Source organism: Brachyhypopomus gauderio, chromosome 9, assembly GCF_052324685.1.
Source record: "Brachyhypopomus gauderio isolate BG-103 chromosome 9, BGAUD_0.2, whole genome shotgun sequence".
Taxonomy (NCBI): domain Eukaryota; kingdom Metazoa; phylum Chordata; class Actinopteri; order Gymnotiformes; family Hypopomidae; genus Brachyhypopomus; species Brachyhypopomus gauderio.
The window spans coordinates 6,714,604-6,728,794 of record NC_135219.1 but is presented as its reverse complement, the minus strand read 5'-3'; the positions used below and the strand labels follow the sequence as shown (position 1 = coordinate 6,728,794).

The window sequence follows — 14,191 nt, the reverse complement described above, 5'->3', positions numbered from 1 at the left end:
GGGTAGTATGTTTGAATACATAGTATGCTTTAAATAGTAAGTGAAAATTACCTGGATGGCTTAGTGAATCTGGAGCCATTTTGAAGTATGCAATTGCAGCATACTGTTCTATCCCATGATTCAACTGGAGCATTTAACTATGATCATGTGATGAAAATGGCAGATGGAGTATGGCTGAGGTTATCTGCATACTGCCCAGGTGCCTACTGGAAGAACGTACTGTTTTAACGGTTGAGCACCTAGAACGTACCCAGTCACCATTTTGGATTGAGCTGGTGTCTTGTTGTTGTGACGTTGTGGGTTGTGTCCAGTGTTGGGAACGTTACTTTAAAAAAGTAATTAGTTATAGTTACTCACTACTTGTTCAAAAAAGTAACTGAGTTAGTAACTGAATTACTCTATAATAAAAGTAACTCGTTACCAGGGAAAGTAACTATTTGCGTTACAGTTTAAAAAAGGTTATATGCCAATTAATTAAGTTTTTTTTAAAGCAGTTTTCACAGTCAGTTGAAATGAGTAGATCAGAAAATTGTTTAACTTTTGATATTTATTGCACATCCACAGACCAGTGCAGGATAAAATCCTTTAAAATCCCAAATCTTTGGGGGAAAAAAAGCAAAAGTAAACAGTTACACTATATAAAGTGCATTTACATCTATGAAATTAAATTAAATTCTCTCAACCTGAGACAACTGGTTTGTTTACAACAGAAGTAAACTTAACAATAAAACCTCTATTCTTAATTAAATAAATCAAATACCCAGTCTGGTAGACATTCAGGAACTTCAAGTATTTTCTTAAATAATGTTTATATCGCCTTGAAAGTTCTAGTTTTCTTCAGCTTGCACCTGACGCCATTTCGGCCTCTTCTCCGATTAAAAACGTGTGTAAAAACACTGGCTCTGATTGGCTACCATAACGCTGCCTTAGCCAATCGCTTACTGACTTGTTAAGTTAAACAGGTGTTACACCGAGAACTGTGACCTTTCGAGATCTGTTACTCCTCACTAGCCTGGGCAGCGGTCCGCTCGGATTAGTATATCAATATATAGTAACGCACCGCTTTTAATGACCAGTAACGTAAACGGCGTTGTAACGACAGGAAAAGTAACTAATTATATTATCCTGTTACTGACAAAATGACGACGTTACCTAACGCCGTTATTTTTAACGGCGTTATTCGCAACACTGGTTGTGTCCCATTAGGAAAACCGACATCTGAGGGTCGTTTGTCTGTCTATATGTGACTTGTCTTTGCATCAGTTGACTGCTGGTTATTGTATCCGGGGGCAGTCATGGCCTGCTGGTTAGGGAACTGGTCTTGTGACCGGAGGGTCGTGGGTTCGATCCCCAGGCCTGATGCCATGACTGAGGTGCCCCTGAGCAAGGACCTTAACCCTCAATTGCTTACTTGTATAAAAATGAGATGAAAATGTAAGTCACTCTGGATAAGGGCGTCTGCCAAAATGCCATAAAATGTAAAAAAATGTAAAAATGTATCCTTAATTTGTATTATGCCATGGGTTTTGTGTTTGTGCACTTTATTCATTCATTTTCCCTGAGACGGGCATGATCGCTTCCTCTTTTTTTTGCACTCCCTCTCCTGTCACATATTTGTAAACAATTTCTTAACAAAATTATCTTTAAAATTACATTTTAAGTTTTTAACTTTTTGGATCAATGGGGTAATCTGATGAATAGAGAGAGAGAGAGAGAGAATAGAGAGAGAGAATAGAGAGAGAGAATAGAGAGAGAGGAGAGAGGAGAGAGAGAGAGAGAGAGAGAGAGAGAGAGAGAGAGAGAGAGAGAGAGAGAGAGAGAGAGAGAGAGGGTGGGATGACTTGGAGATTATGTAGAAATGAACCAGGAAGGGCCTGGTTTCAACCTCAATAATAACACAAAGATTGAATTTGAATGGAGTACAAATTAAACTCTTAGTTTTATCTAAGTTTTAGCTTTCCATGAAACTTGTACAGTGCTCAAACTCCAACCAGCAAAAGTGGATACAACCTCATAGTATGGCTAGCTAGCTACTTACAGGTTGGAGTTGGCCTTGTGATGCCAATAGAGTTGGAATGATCTCTCTCAATTACCTAGTATATTCTTATCCTTATTGAGAGCACCTTGGTGAACTGTATAGCTAAAATGTATTTACGGTCAGTGGCAATCGGTCAAGTTATTTCTGCTCTTTAAAAGGAAATGTTTGAGTAAGACAATAGAAAAATATAAATGCACATCTCACAAACTGATATTGGTTGTTTTTTAATAGGATAGCAATGACTTGGATTGGGTTCGTTGTGATCCCAGTGGACAGGACTCTTATTGTTTTTTTCAAACGACCCTCTGTTTCAGCTTTTACTAATGTTTGTCCAACTCCATTTCTGTGACATCTTTTTTGTCAGGCCAGCATTGGACATGTTCCAAGTTGTGCTGTGGTGAAGAAAGGTGGCCCAATAGCCTTTGTTCATGTGCTGCAGGCTGTGATCAAAGAGGCGACTGCTGCGCTAACTACAATAGCTTATGTAAAGGTGAAAAAATTATTCAGACTTCACTGGAAATTTGAGGTTAATTCTCAGTATGTCAACTTGTATCTTCATCTGACGCATAATGTAATTTTTCCTTCAATCATACACACTCAAAATATTAGACAGATTTGGTAGTGACCTTGAGTCACAATAATGTATATTTCACATGTACGTAAATTCACATGTACGTAAATTTCACATGTACGTAAAAAGTTGGGTCATATAAGACAAATGACAAAACGCATTTGGACGTTAATATTCAGGTCAGAATAGTGTAGGTCGCTGCTTGCCGCAGGTGAAATCCATTTGAAGATGTCCGGAGTCCAATTCTGGCAGAAATCGCAAACCCCGCCCCGTTCTCAACTAAGGAGTCAAATTGAGCATGCGCAGAGGAGTTGGCCTGGCCTTAACTAGGGTTCAACTAAAATTTGTATGTTTTGACAATGCAGGTTGTAAGGTCAGATCAACTTTTAACAAGAAACTCAATAAAGTAAGCTGATCCAATTACTTTGTTATAGTTTATGGTGCAATTAATTATTTTTGGCTCAGCTAAACTAAAAATCATAGTAAGGTGAGCAATTTTAAGTTCTGTTTTTTACAGTGCATGCCACCACTGTACTCTAGAGCAGCGTATTTACACACTTTAAAGGCCGGTCTGTGAATGCCAGCACGTTCTCATTGATAACAAAGAAGGGTAGGATATAGCCTTTGACCCCTTACCGGCAGTATAAGTCAACGTGTCCTAGTTAACGTATCTTACTACCACTTTATGCAACAAGGTTAGGTTTATTGCATGGCTGTATTTGTTCATTTTTTTTCACACTTTCAAAACGTTTTCACTGAGAGATCGTTACACTTAGCACCTGTGTCCACTTTCATTTCAACCATATTGTCATTTAACTGCAAGGTAGTATAAGCCTCTTCCTGGTCATTTAACTGTGTGCATGCAGAATCTACCATTATGTTCAGTGTTATTCCATTTACATAGTAGGTATCACTAGCACCGTCCTCTTCTTGGTCCATGCCTACCTTGTGGACCAATTTTTTCTGTCTTTGCCCATCAAACTCCTTTTTGGTTCATTTTCTTACATGCATTACATTGTTGGCGAAAACAATTATTTTTGCCACACAATTACTGTCACAATTATTACAATTGGTAATGAGCTGTGATTTGTCCAGATCACTGTTACCGGTAGTTACCTGGTTTAAAGAGCATCCATATTTGTAACGGAGCTATGTGGGGACATTAGCAATTTGTTATTCTCTTTCAGTATTTAGTGTATCTGACATACTGAAATGGCCTTAGCTATGGTCAGGTCACGCAACAGAACTTTTCTGAATTGGTCATTACCACCAGACCAGCCTATCTCTGACAAGATCTTCACTAAGTTCTACAAAGTTGCAGCTCTTAGCGTTCCTAAATCGCATGGCATTCGATAGACTCACCAGCCCTTTGGTTGCCTGTGTTGAATTTATGTCTTTCCATCGTAATGTTTGTTTGAGGGTTGCACATTGTCCTGAACTTTCTTTTGAGGCATTCTGGGTCCGCCTTGGACTCCGCGGGAATGAGGATATGTCCGTCATCTCCTGGTTCACGTACCTCCTCTGCATAAACAAAAGACTATTCGTGCTCAATGGATTAACGTTTCCCTCCCCGTGGAACTCTGAGTCTTCTGAATATTTCGACGGGGGAGGGCTGCTGCTTTCCTGCCCATACATCTCAGTCTCGGCCATGTACATTGACTACTCCCGCTGTTCCCGTATTCTACGGTGACTTCTGAGCTCAGGGAGGGGGTGGACTGACCTCCTCCTCTCCGAATTCGAACTCTGGGGGAGTTCACTCTGTCACGGCTGTGCCTAGACAGTACTCGTCGGGCAGGGGGGATGAGTACCTTACTACCTGGCTGGAGCTGTTTCTCCCCACTCGATCAGAGAGCTCTCGATAAAACCCCCTAGTCCTTCCTCCTCTGCCTCGCAAGTACACCTCTGCAAATAGGCACAAATAACGTCCCCCTTGTGCTCTGTCTCATGCTCCAAAACCATGTATTTAGCAAATCACATGTAACACTTATGCATACTTATGCAAATGTGCTCATCTTTGTGAGTCACTTACAAGACTAATGCACACGATATATACTTAACATATAATGAGGACCACGTGTAACACATTGGACTAATGAGATGGATGAACACATACACAAACAGCCACACCCACCGCAAGTACATATATAGAGGCAGACTATGTCTACACATGCCCAAAGGGAGGGGTCCGGGTCTTAATAAGGGTCTTAATAATTGTTACCTTGAGAACTTTGGCTCATTGAAAACTGGGTCGTTGTCCAGACTACGTAACAAATTAAGTAATATTTACTGCCACATCTGTGTCAGATAATTCCAAAAATTTCATGAATATCTCTGAGGCACCACATTGTGCCGTGTGCTGATGGGATAGGCTCTGGCCCCTTGTGACCCTGAACTGGATTGAGTGGTTTAAAAGATTAATGATTGAATGAAGCGAAGGAATTATAGCAAGTACATCTAGAGGGCACCATTTTGGTACAGAGGCCACTGCATTCAACAAATGGAATATGAGGCTCCATTGCAGTTTTTCAACAAATACTGAGGCAACACAGGGTGTTGCAACACATAGTCTGAGAACGTATTTCACAGTAGAACAGGGGTATCTGAGACTTATTACTAACCTAATAAGTATTACAGTTCCATTCATGGGTGACTACATGACAAAACTGTCAATTTTTTAAACAGGAAAATTTAAGATAATTTAATCAGAAAAATTCTCATTCTGGATATTTGCTTTCTGTGGTGATTTTTGTGGAATCTTGCTACTGTTTAAATTATTTGTGGTCTTCTAGCCTGTCTTAATCAAACCAATTTTGAGTATTCCATCTCCAAAATGTATGAAGCTCCTCCTTGCTCTGTTTCTTTGGTCATTTGCATACATGGATACACTCAATCCTATATCACCTGTCCATCTTGCCTCATCATGTTTAGCTTTTGGCCTTTTACACTAGAATAATTTTGCTGTTCATCAGTATGCAGTTACAACCCTAATGTAATGTCTGGCTCCGCTCCACCTGTCTGTCTTGGTGTCTTGTTAATTTCAGCCCGACCTCTGTCTACCTGTCACAGCTTTGTTTTGGTTTTCCATGTGGGTTTGTTCATACTCCAGACTGTCACTCCCTTGCCATTTCTAACTCTGCCCCCTCACCATTGTCTCCAACTGGGTTTTGTTTAGTTCTTTTGATCACTAGTATATTAACACCCAGTGTCAACTATAAATAGATTTTCTACTTGCCACTACTTTACTGTAATTGATGACTTTACACATATCACCTACATACTTTCACACCTCTGTCTCCTTTACTGTTGGCCATTTGTCTATATTTTTATCCTATATTTTTTGTGCAAACTAAGCCCTCTTTATCCTTTTTGTAGTTTTGCATTTGTCAAATCGTAAACATCAATGTCGATACATGATTTGCACTTGAAAATTGGTATTTGTGCATGAAGCTGTGTCCTGACTTGACTCTTTGATACGCTGCCATTTCACCCAATCCCTGCCTGCTAGTATTGACCCTGGTAGTGTGTACAACTGAGTTTATTTCACTTTTTCTTTTATTCTAGGTGAAAAGACATGGTTTGAAGAGGAGTGTGAGGACATCAAGAGACCACAGTGTCCTAAAGGGTAACATTATATACTTATTATATACTTACAAGTATATTAAATGATGTTAATAACTGCAATAGCTGCACAATTATTCAGCTTTAATGTGTTCTGAGCAAGAATTGCTGTGAGATCAGTAAATGTATGTCAGCTGGCTTGTGGAATGATCTTGGGTCACTGCCACTTATCAGAGGTGTGTGTGGGGATACAAAATCACATGCATATAACTTTACAATGTCCATAGAGGATGCATAAAGTCATCACTGCAATGATTGTGGATGGTTTAGTAGCTTCTTATATGCCCTCATTTTAATTTTTACTATTTTGGATACTGGAAGAAATGGAAGGAGAGTCAATTGCATGGAATCTTGTCCATGTCAGTCATTGTAATATCTGGACTTTATGCATTGTTAATATGGAATTGAGGAGAGTCTAATACTGATTATGCACCATGAATTTTCTCTAGATTATAACACCACTGGCTTTTTTGGTGTTATTTGAGTAAGGTCAACTGCTTGGTAACAAAAATATCTATCACATGACAACTCAGTAGGTGGAGTGTGGTGAAGTCGGGGGCTCCTCTGTGGGGCTGGCCTGGCCTACCGTGACAAGGTTTACTGAATTTCAAACTGAGCATTAGAATGGAGAAGAAAGGTAATTTAAGTGATTTTTTAAAATGGTACTAAAGTAGTTGGTCTGAGTATTTTATCAACTGCTCATGTACTGGAATTTTCATGCACAATCATCTATATAGCCTAATCATGGTGGACACGTTCCGGGTGGGTCACGGACAGCCTGTAAATAATAATAACAATAATTAATGATCTTCTGGTTTTGTACTCTGCTTTTATCTTGAAAAAAAAGACAGATTGGCACGTCTCAGACATGCAAACCATTCTTGTTGCCATGGTAACCACCAGTTGTTTACCCTTTTAATTTGCCATAATATTTGTATTGTATAAAAGTGGGTCAAGACTTAATCAATATGAGAAAATGTGGGTCCCAGGCTGATACCAGTTGAGAACCCCTGATCTATGAGATTTAAAGAGACCCACATGGTCCACATCTTTTCAACAACAACTTCAAAACCGAATTTCTCACGATTGCCTGCATGTAGACAGCTAAAAATTGTTATGCATGTAGATGGAAAAAGACATTTTTAATTCAATGTTTAATACATGCTTTGACGTCAAATTCATGCTGGGCCCGCATGCACATTAAAGAGAATGGTCAAAAAAAGAGAAAATTGGTGTCGGTAGCAGTTCACTGGGCGAGAAACCTTGTTTACGTCAGGGAAACCTTGCTAGCGGTCTGAGGAGAATAGCGGAATGGTTCTAGCTGAAAGGCAGCGGTACCTCAACAAACCTCGGTTGTAACAAGTCGTTATTTGGAGAGCATCTCTAAACACACAACACATTGAACCTTGAAGCAGATGACACTACTGGATGCCTCTCCTATCAGCTAAGTAGGCCTACAGTCAACTGAGTCTACAATTCACACGGGCTCACCAAAATTGGACAGTAGAAAAGTCTAGGAAGGCAAACGGTTAAGAACAGTATGAAAATTGTTATTACAATTTAGAAAAACAATCGCAACATTAAAAAAAACACTCTGCAGCAGCGTTGGCAGGAAGCAGCAATGAGCTCTGTAAAGGCAGCTGTAAAAGTATAAACAATGTAGTGATATATTGATTGATTATGAATAATTATAAGGGGCACCACCCTGAAATTTCAGGGAAATATGTATTTGATAACTGGAATAGATTAAATGATGATATCAGTCTCATTACCAAAGGTGAAACTCAGAGTCTGTGCAGTGACCCTACACCACTGGTTGAAATACATTTGCCACAGTAATTGTTTTAATTAACAAATGCAAATTTTATTGATCAATAGATATTAACAATTTAATGTTATAATGCATACAATGCATAAGGTTGAAACTTGGTTTAGGTTCAGAGAGTTAATCAAACTATTAACTGAATCAGAGGGAGGACGACCCAACTGAAGTTAAACTAACTATGAAACAGAAAACTCCACAGACCATTTAAACCAATGTTAACCAACTCAAAAGCTATGATGACTAAAGTAAATGAAAATGGAGGAAAATGCCATATGGATGAAATTATTATCTGGAAGATACTGGCATGTCTTATATCTATGCTAAAATTAGATGAAAGCTAGGTCTGCAATGTAACCAAAGAACTGGCTAAAATGTATGTATCTTTGGTAGGAGAAGCTAATCCTATAGTGAGTATAAATGATGCCAGCAATACAAGACTGGCATCATAGTGGCATGATGAATTAAGGCACCTTACTTGGGGCAAGAGTCTTCCAGGCTCGGATGGCTGTCCACTGGTACCAGCAGGAATACGCAGTATTTTGAGGTCCAAAATCAATCCAAGTGGACTTTCTGAGGTTATACCAAGCACTCACAGTGACCCAGCTGTACGGTGAAGTTGAGAGACAATGTATGAGCGGATCTGCTGTACACTTGGTTGAGTAATCAAGGATTTGTGGACATGGACAGGTGTGCTTGCTCGCCAGTCGTTATGCGCTACTGTAGAATTTGTATTAATTTCTTCCGAAGACAACTACAAACAAACATGGGAGGCAAGATAACTTTGTGACACGCGTTAGAACTCGCAGCTAAAGAGGTGTTGGGCTTTACTTGTATACTTAGTTCTTGGATTCCCTTGAGATTGATGTTTCCGTGGAAATCTTGGTACATTTCTTGTAGCGATGTTTGGCTTCTTTCCAACTCCTAATTCCGACTTCAAATTCAACTTTTTTTACTAGGTTACGGAGTTTTAGTATTGATCCAAGGGCGTTGCAAGAAGGGAGGGACTAGCTGTCATGCCTATGCATATTCAAAGTTGGAAACAAAAGCATTGCAAGAACTAAGGCACAGAACCATGGCAAAGAAAAAAAATAATTACATATCAACAGGCACAGAAAAGTAATAATAATGAGACAGGATTTAATCTTTATGTTCAAACAACAGTCCTGATTGCAACGTATAGGATTGTCTAGTTATGTTCCAGAAACTGAATACTGCTGGCTCAATGATCAGGTAATCCTGTATTCATTAGCTACAGTTCATCCTTTCCTTTATTAGAATGAATCCAAATTTGGTGTCTGTGGAATGGTCTTGAAGAGCTGCTTCCCCTAAAAGGGGTTAGAATCCAGTACCTATCACAGAATATAGAGTTATAAGAATCATGGTCAATTCTGGCATTCTTGGATATAGGTCTGTTCACAAATTCCAAAGGCAATGCTTTGTGCTTAGGTAAACAAAGGAGGCCATAAATGAGGCCCTGTTCCTTGGTGGAAGCCATAATTCCTCACACTAGGTCCTGGTGAATCTGATAAGAAGGTTTCCTCAGTTCTGGGGTCATGAACTTTGGGTCCTCAGTGGAGGGGCTGAAAGAAAACCTTTTTTTAGCATTTTTCACTTCATGCTGCAGGAACCTTAAAGGACCAGAGATAGTTAGTTTTAAACTTTATGAAGGGATGTGCTTCCTGTGATTTTTACAGTAGACCCTCAGAGCCAGAGAATGAAAAATATTCTGCTGTCTCCGCTACAACAATGATCAGGGAAAAGATAAGTGTGTGACGTGACGGACATACGTTCAAGAAAGAGCGGGTATGTGATCTAATGGAGTCTCTGTCTGCACCAGTGGCGATTGCTCTAAGACTGCAAGGGAAACTCAGCTTCCCCTAAAATGTAAAAAAATAAGTGATCAAACATATACTGTTGTGTGTACGTCATTGACTAAATATGCGCTACAACGCGCTCGACTTTTGTTCAGGATCAGCTTCTTATCACTGGTAACGACGCGGCTTTCCTCTCACTCAGTCCCGCAGCTTCACAGCGCTTTAAACGTTGTGGACGCTGAGCGTCTACAGAGTTCAATAGCGAAGCAAAGAGTGCAGCGAAACGAGACGAGTCATTGGATAAATGCTGGGCTTTGTCCCGCCCATCGGACGCTCAGCGTCTCTGGGGGTCTATGGCGTAGTGGGCTGGCCTGGACGCTCAGCTTCTGCATGATGATTGAATGATCTTGAATGATCTGTCTGAAGCTGAATCCCTTTTTGATTGACAGCGAAATGAGCGAATCAGCGATCTTTTGGTGTAGACCTCCGCGGGAGCATTTAATTTAATTTTTATTTTAATTCTGTTCCGAGTTGAACCGGAGATTTTCCTAATCTTCTTAGCGGCATTTTCTTCGTTAAAAACGACTAGCGACAAATCGAGCTTCTATTTCTGGTGGTTTTTGTTGTAGCTGCTTGTGTTTGGAGACTGACTTATATCACTCAAGCCGAAATTGAGCTTCCTCTCCTTGAAAGACCAGCATCCGCCACTGTACAGCTTGTGACCAGAGTGACTTACAGGGCATTTTGATGTTACACAGCACACTACACAAAAGCATGATAAGATTACATTGGTGTTGATTCATGTTTATGTAGTTGCTTATGATTTTAAACATTTCAACCAAATGTTTGTCTGAAACACTGGAATTTTGTAAGTAGATTTGTAAGTAGAGTTGTTTATGCAACTAATGCATTACATTTTTTAAAGATCAGGATTGACAGGGTACTTGCACTTAGCCTGGCTCGGTGAGGGCGCATTATGAGGCCTCCATGACTGAACACCCTCTCTACTGGTGCATTGGTGGCAAGTCAATACCAAGCTAATTGGATAAACATTAGGTTGTTATAAGTAACACACTAACTGTGACACTAAGCTTGTTTGTAGCAGATGCTAATAACCTTTCAGGCAAGTTTTTGTACACAAAACTTGTTATGAATATTGGAACAGAAGCGAGTGTACTCACCGGCGCCGCCATAATCGCGATGGTTTGCGGCGCGCACATGGTGTCACATAAAGCTAGGTTTATACCTGTCGCGCAGACCCTCGTCAGCGGGAAGTGAATAGCATACAGATGGGCGGAGAAGAGATTGTCAAATGAAACACAGAAGAACATTACAAATAAAAGATTGTTCACGAGTCTCAAATCACGAGTCCAAGTCGAGTTGGAAGTCTTTTGAATGCAAGTCTAAGTTGAGTCTGAAGTCACTATATATGCGACTTAAGTGCAACTCGAGTACGAGTCCCAAACTCGAGTCCCCATCTCTGATTCTGATCAACACAGTCTATGAAGTTCAGACTACCTTTGCACTCTCCCTAGTTCCCCCCTGCTGGCCCCCTTTATACGCTTGACCCTGCAGTGAATCCATGAGTACATTGGATGCCACAATGCAGGTGAATACATAATAACATATTTACATATTAACCAACTCATTATACATTACAATACACATCTGTGCACTCAAGTACCTGCTTGACAAGACAAGTTATATTACCAGTAACATCATTATCGTGCATTCAGTTTGTTAATAGTTCCCCCTTGTTGTCCATTCTGGATGGAACATCCCAATTCCCACACATCGCCCATCTGTTTGATCAATGCAACCTGGCGTATGCGTGGATCATTTCGGATAAGCATTATCATTTTTCATTTCTCAGTCCAATTATAGAGTTGCAACCCTTTCCTAAGGTGCTGGTTAAGATATAAGCATCTTTTAGGTAGGGTACATCATAAATAAACATGAAAATGACGGTATGGCGGTGCCTCCCCTAATTTAACGCATACTCCGGTTCTCTGGAGTATTTCTTTTGTATTAAGTTTACTTGGAAAATACCCTTTTAAATCAAGTTCTTAAATTCAATTGTCACGTAGGGCTACGCCCCCTCTCCTAGCTGTCACTCAGGTTTCCCTGTTTCCTTGTGTCTGTGTTGTTCCCTGCTCCTTGATCAAGCCCAGCTTGTCTGTTGCCCCGGTTTCCACTGTCCGCCACGCCCGTGTTCTCATCGTCTTCACCTGTTTCTGGTTTAGTCCCATGTGTATATATAGTCTCTGTATCTCCCATATCTGGTGTCAGTTATTTTGTGCTGTTAGCCCCTTTGTGCTATGAATCGGTCAGTGTTACTTTTCGTTTGTTTGCTCAGTCAGTGTTTGTGGTGTTCTTTGTTTGCGTATTCTCCGTGTATTGTAAGTTATGCCTGTGTACATTTCTCGTTTGGACTGCCAACCTGTTATGACCCCTGCCCGGTATTACGACTCTGCCTTTGGAATTCCATTCAATAAATCTCGCTCTCCTCAGCGTTTGTGTCCGCCTCCATGTTCTCCGTCACGCAGACCGTTACATCAATTAAATAATTAACCACATCAACAAAATGTGTAACCAGACCCAATGAATTTACTTAACCTGTAGCATGAGACTTTATAACCATGAACACAATAAATTAAACTCGGATTCACCACTGTTTTAGTCTAACTTAAGGGAATTTCTGTCTTATGATGACATGAAATGCATTTATAAAGCACATCTAGGCTACAATTTTGTGGTTGACCAATATGGGTTTTTCAATGGCCAGTGTAACGCATAGCGCGCTGCGGAGCGAAAAGGCGGACACAAACACTGAGGAGAGCGAGATTTATTAGAATGGATTCCAAATTCGTGATCGTCAGAACAGGCACGGGTCATAACAGGTAGGCAGTCCGAATAGGATAGGGAAATAGGCATAGGCTAATGACACTAGGGCAAGAACGAAACAAGGCAAGATAATAGAACAGACAGGAACAAACGATAGAATAAACAATGAGAACAAACTGAACAAACTCGCGAAATACAGCGATCACGAACTTCATAAAATAACCCACAAGGGACATGGGAAACACAGGGACAATAAATGCAAAACGCTATCAAGACACGGGTGGAAACACTGACGACACGGACGTGGCAGGCGGAGGGAAACCATGGAAACAGACAAGCAAGGAACAACACGGACATGAGGAGCAGGGAACTGGAGTGACAGGGCATAGCCCGACGTGACCGTGCCAATATTTTGAAAGCAGGAAAGGTGTATGGCTGATATGAAATGCAGATCTCAACCTGTTGATTGGACTTTTGTATCTTATAAAATGCAACAATTTAATAATAATGATGACACAAAGTTGCTGAACATATGTTGTCTGCATTGTTTGCTTTTTCAATAGAAAAAAGGTACACTTCTATGAACTTTGAATAAGGTTATCACTCCCTAATGTACAGATAACATCTCGCTTTAAAAGCTTACTGTCACTGTAAGGCGGGCCCCCTACTGGTTGCCTCCGTCCACAGCGGCAGCTGTCCTGTTGTTGTGTTGTGTTCGTCCCTCAGGTGGGCGGGGCCCACGATCCGTCTCACCTGAGGGTCGTTTGTTTGTCTATATGTCTTGTCTTTGTACCAGTTGACCGCTGGTCATTGTATCTTTAATTCGGAGCATGTCACGGGTTTTTGGTTTGCACACTTTCTCCATTAAACCATCCATTTTCCCTGAGACTTGGCGTGATCGCTTCCATTTTATTTCGCACTCCCTGCCCGTCACACTTACACTTTCCCTAAATGTAATAAAATATTATTTCCTTCATTTTATTTAAATAAACCATTTTATAGGAATCAATTTAAGTCTGAGAAAACAAGGCCATTGGCTTTGGTGGGAAAACTTGGAGAAGTGGAGAGATGTGTGAATTATCTTCCATTTAGAGTCAGGGGAATCTAGAGTTTAAGGCAGAGTGTTTTATTGAGTTCAGTGTCTGAACACAGTAGTTTCAGTTTCAGTACTGTTCAACCCAGTTCCAGCTCCAGTTTCACCTCCGTTTCTCCTTCAGTTCTCTTCCAGAACAAATGTCAAATAGTGAAGTGATTTCAACTCCTCCAGGCCCCACTCCCTACAGAACACACGGCAGTCACTTAGACAAAGAATTCTTTCATTAAAAACACAAAATATCTGGTGTCCTCAATCCATCAAATGAGCCGATCCTATCCCGATATGAAATCTTTGAAATTTATACAAGTTTATGGTAAACTTGTTTTGTTTTGCTTGGAGCAAAATCCTTTCAACCCCAGAAAACGTTATAAATGAATTGCTTGTA

General features: G+C 40.3%; 1 protein-coding gene across 1 annotated transcript in view; it reads left to right on the top strand.

Annotated features, from left to right (window-relative positions):
- enpp1 (ectonucleotide pyrophosphatase/phosphodiesterase 1) overlaps nt 1-14,191 on the top strand; it is a 51,698-nt gene that overhangs the window by 11,940 nt on the left and 25,567 nt on the right. Inside the window, exon 3 of the mRNA XM_077016714.1 lies at nt 6,171-6,231. Coding sequence (XP_076872829.1) covers nt 6,171-6,231 — 61 coding nt within the window. The remainder of the gene's footprint in view (nt 1-6,170; nt 6,232-14,191) is intronic.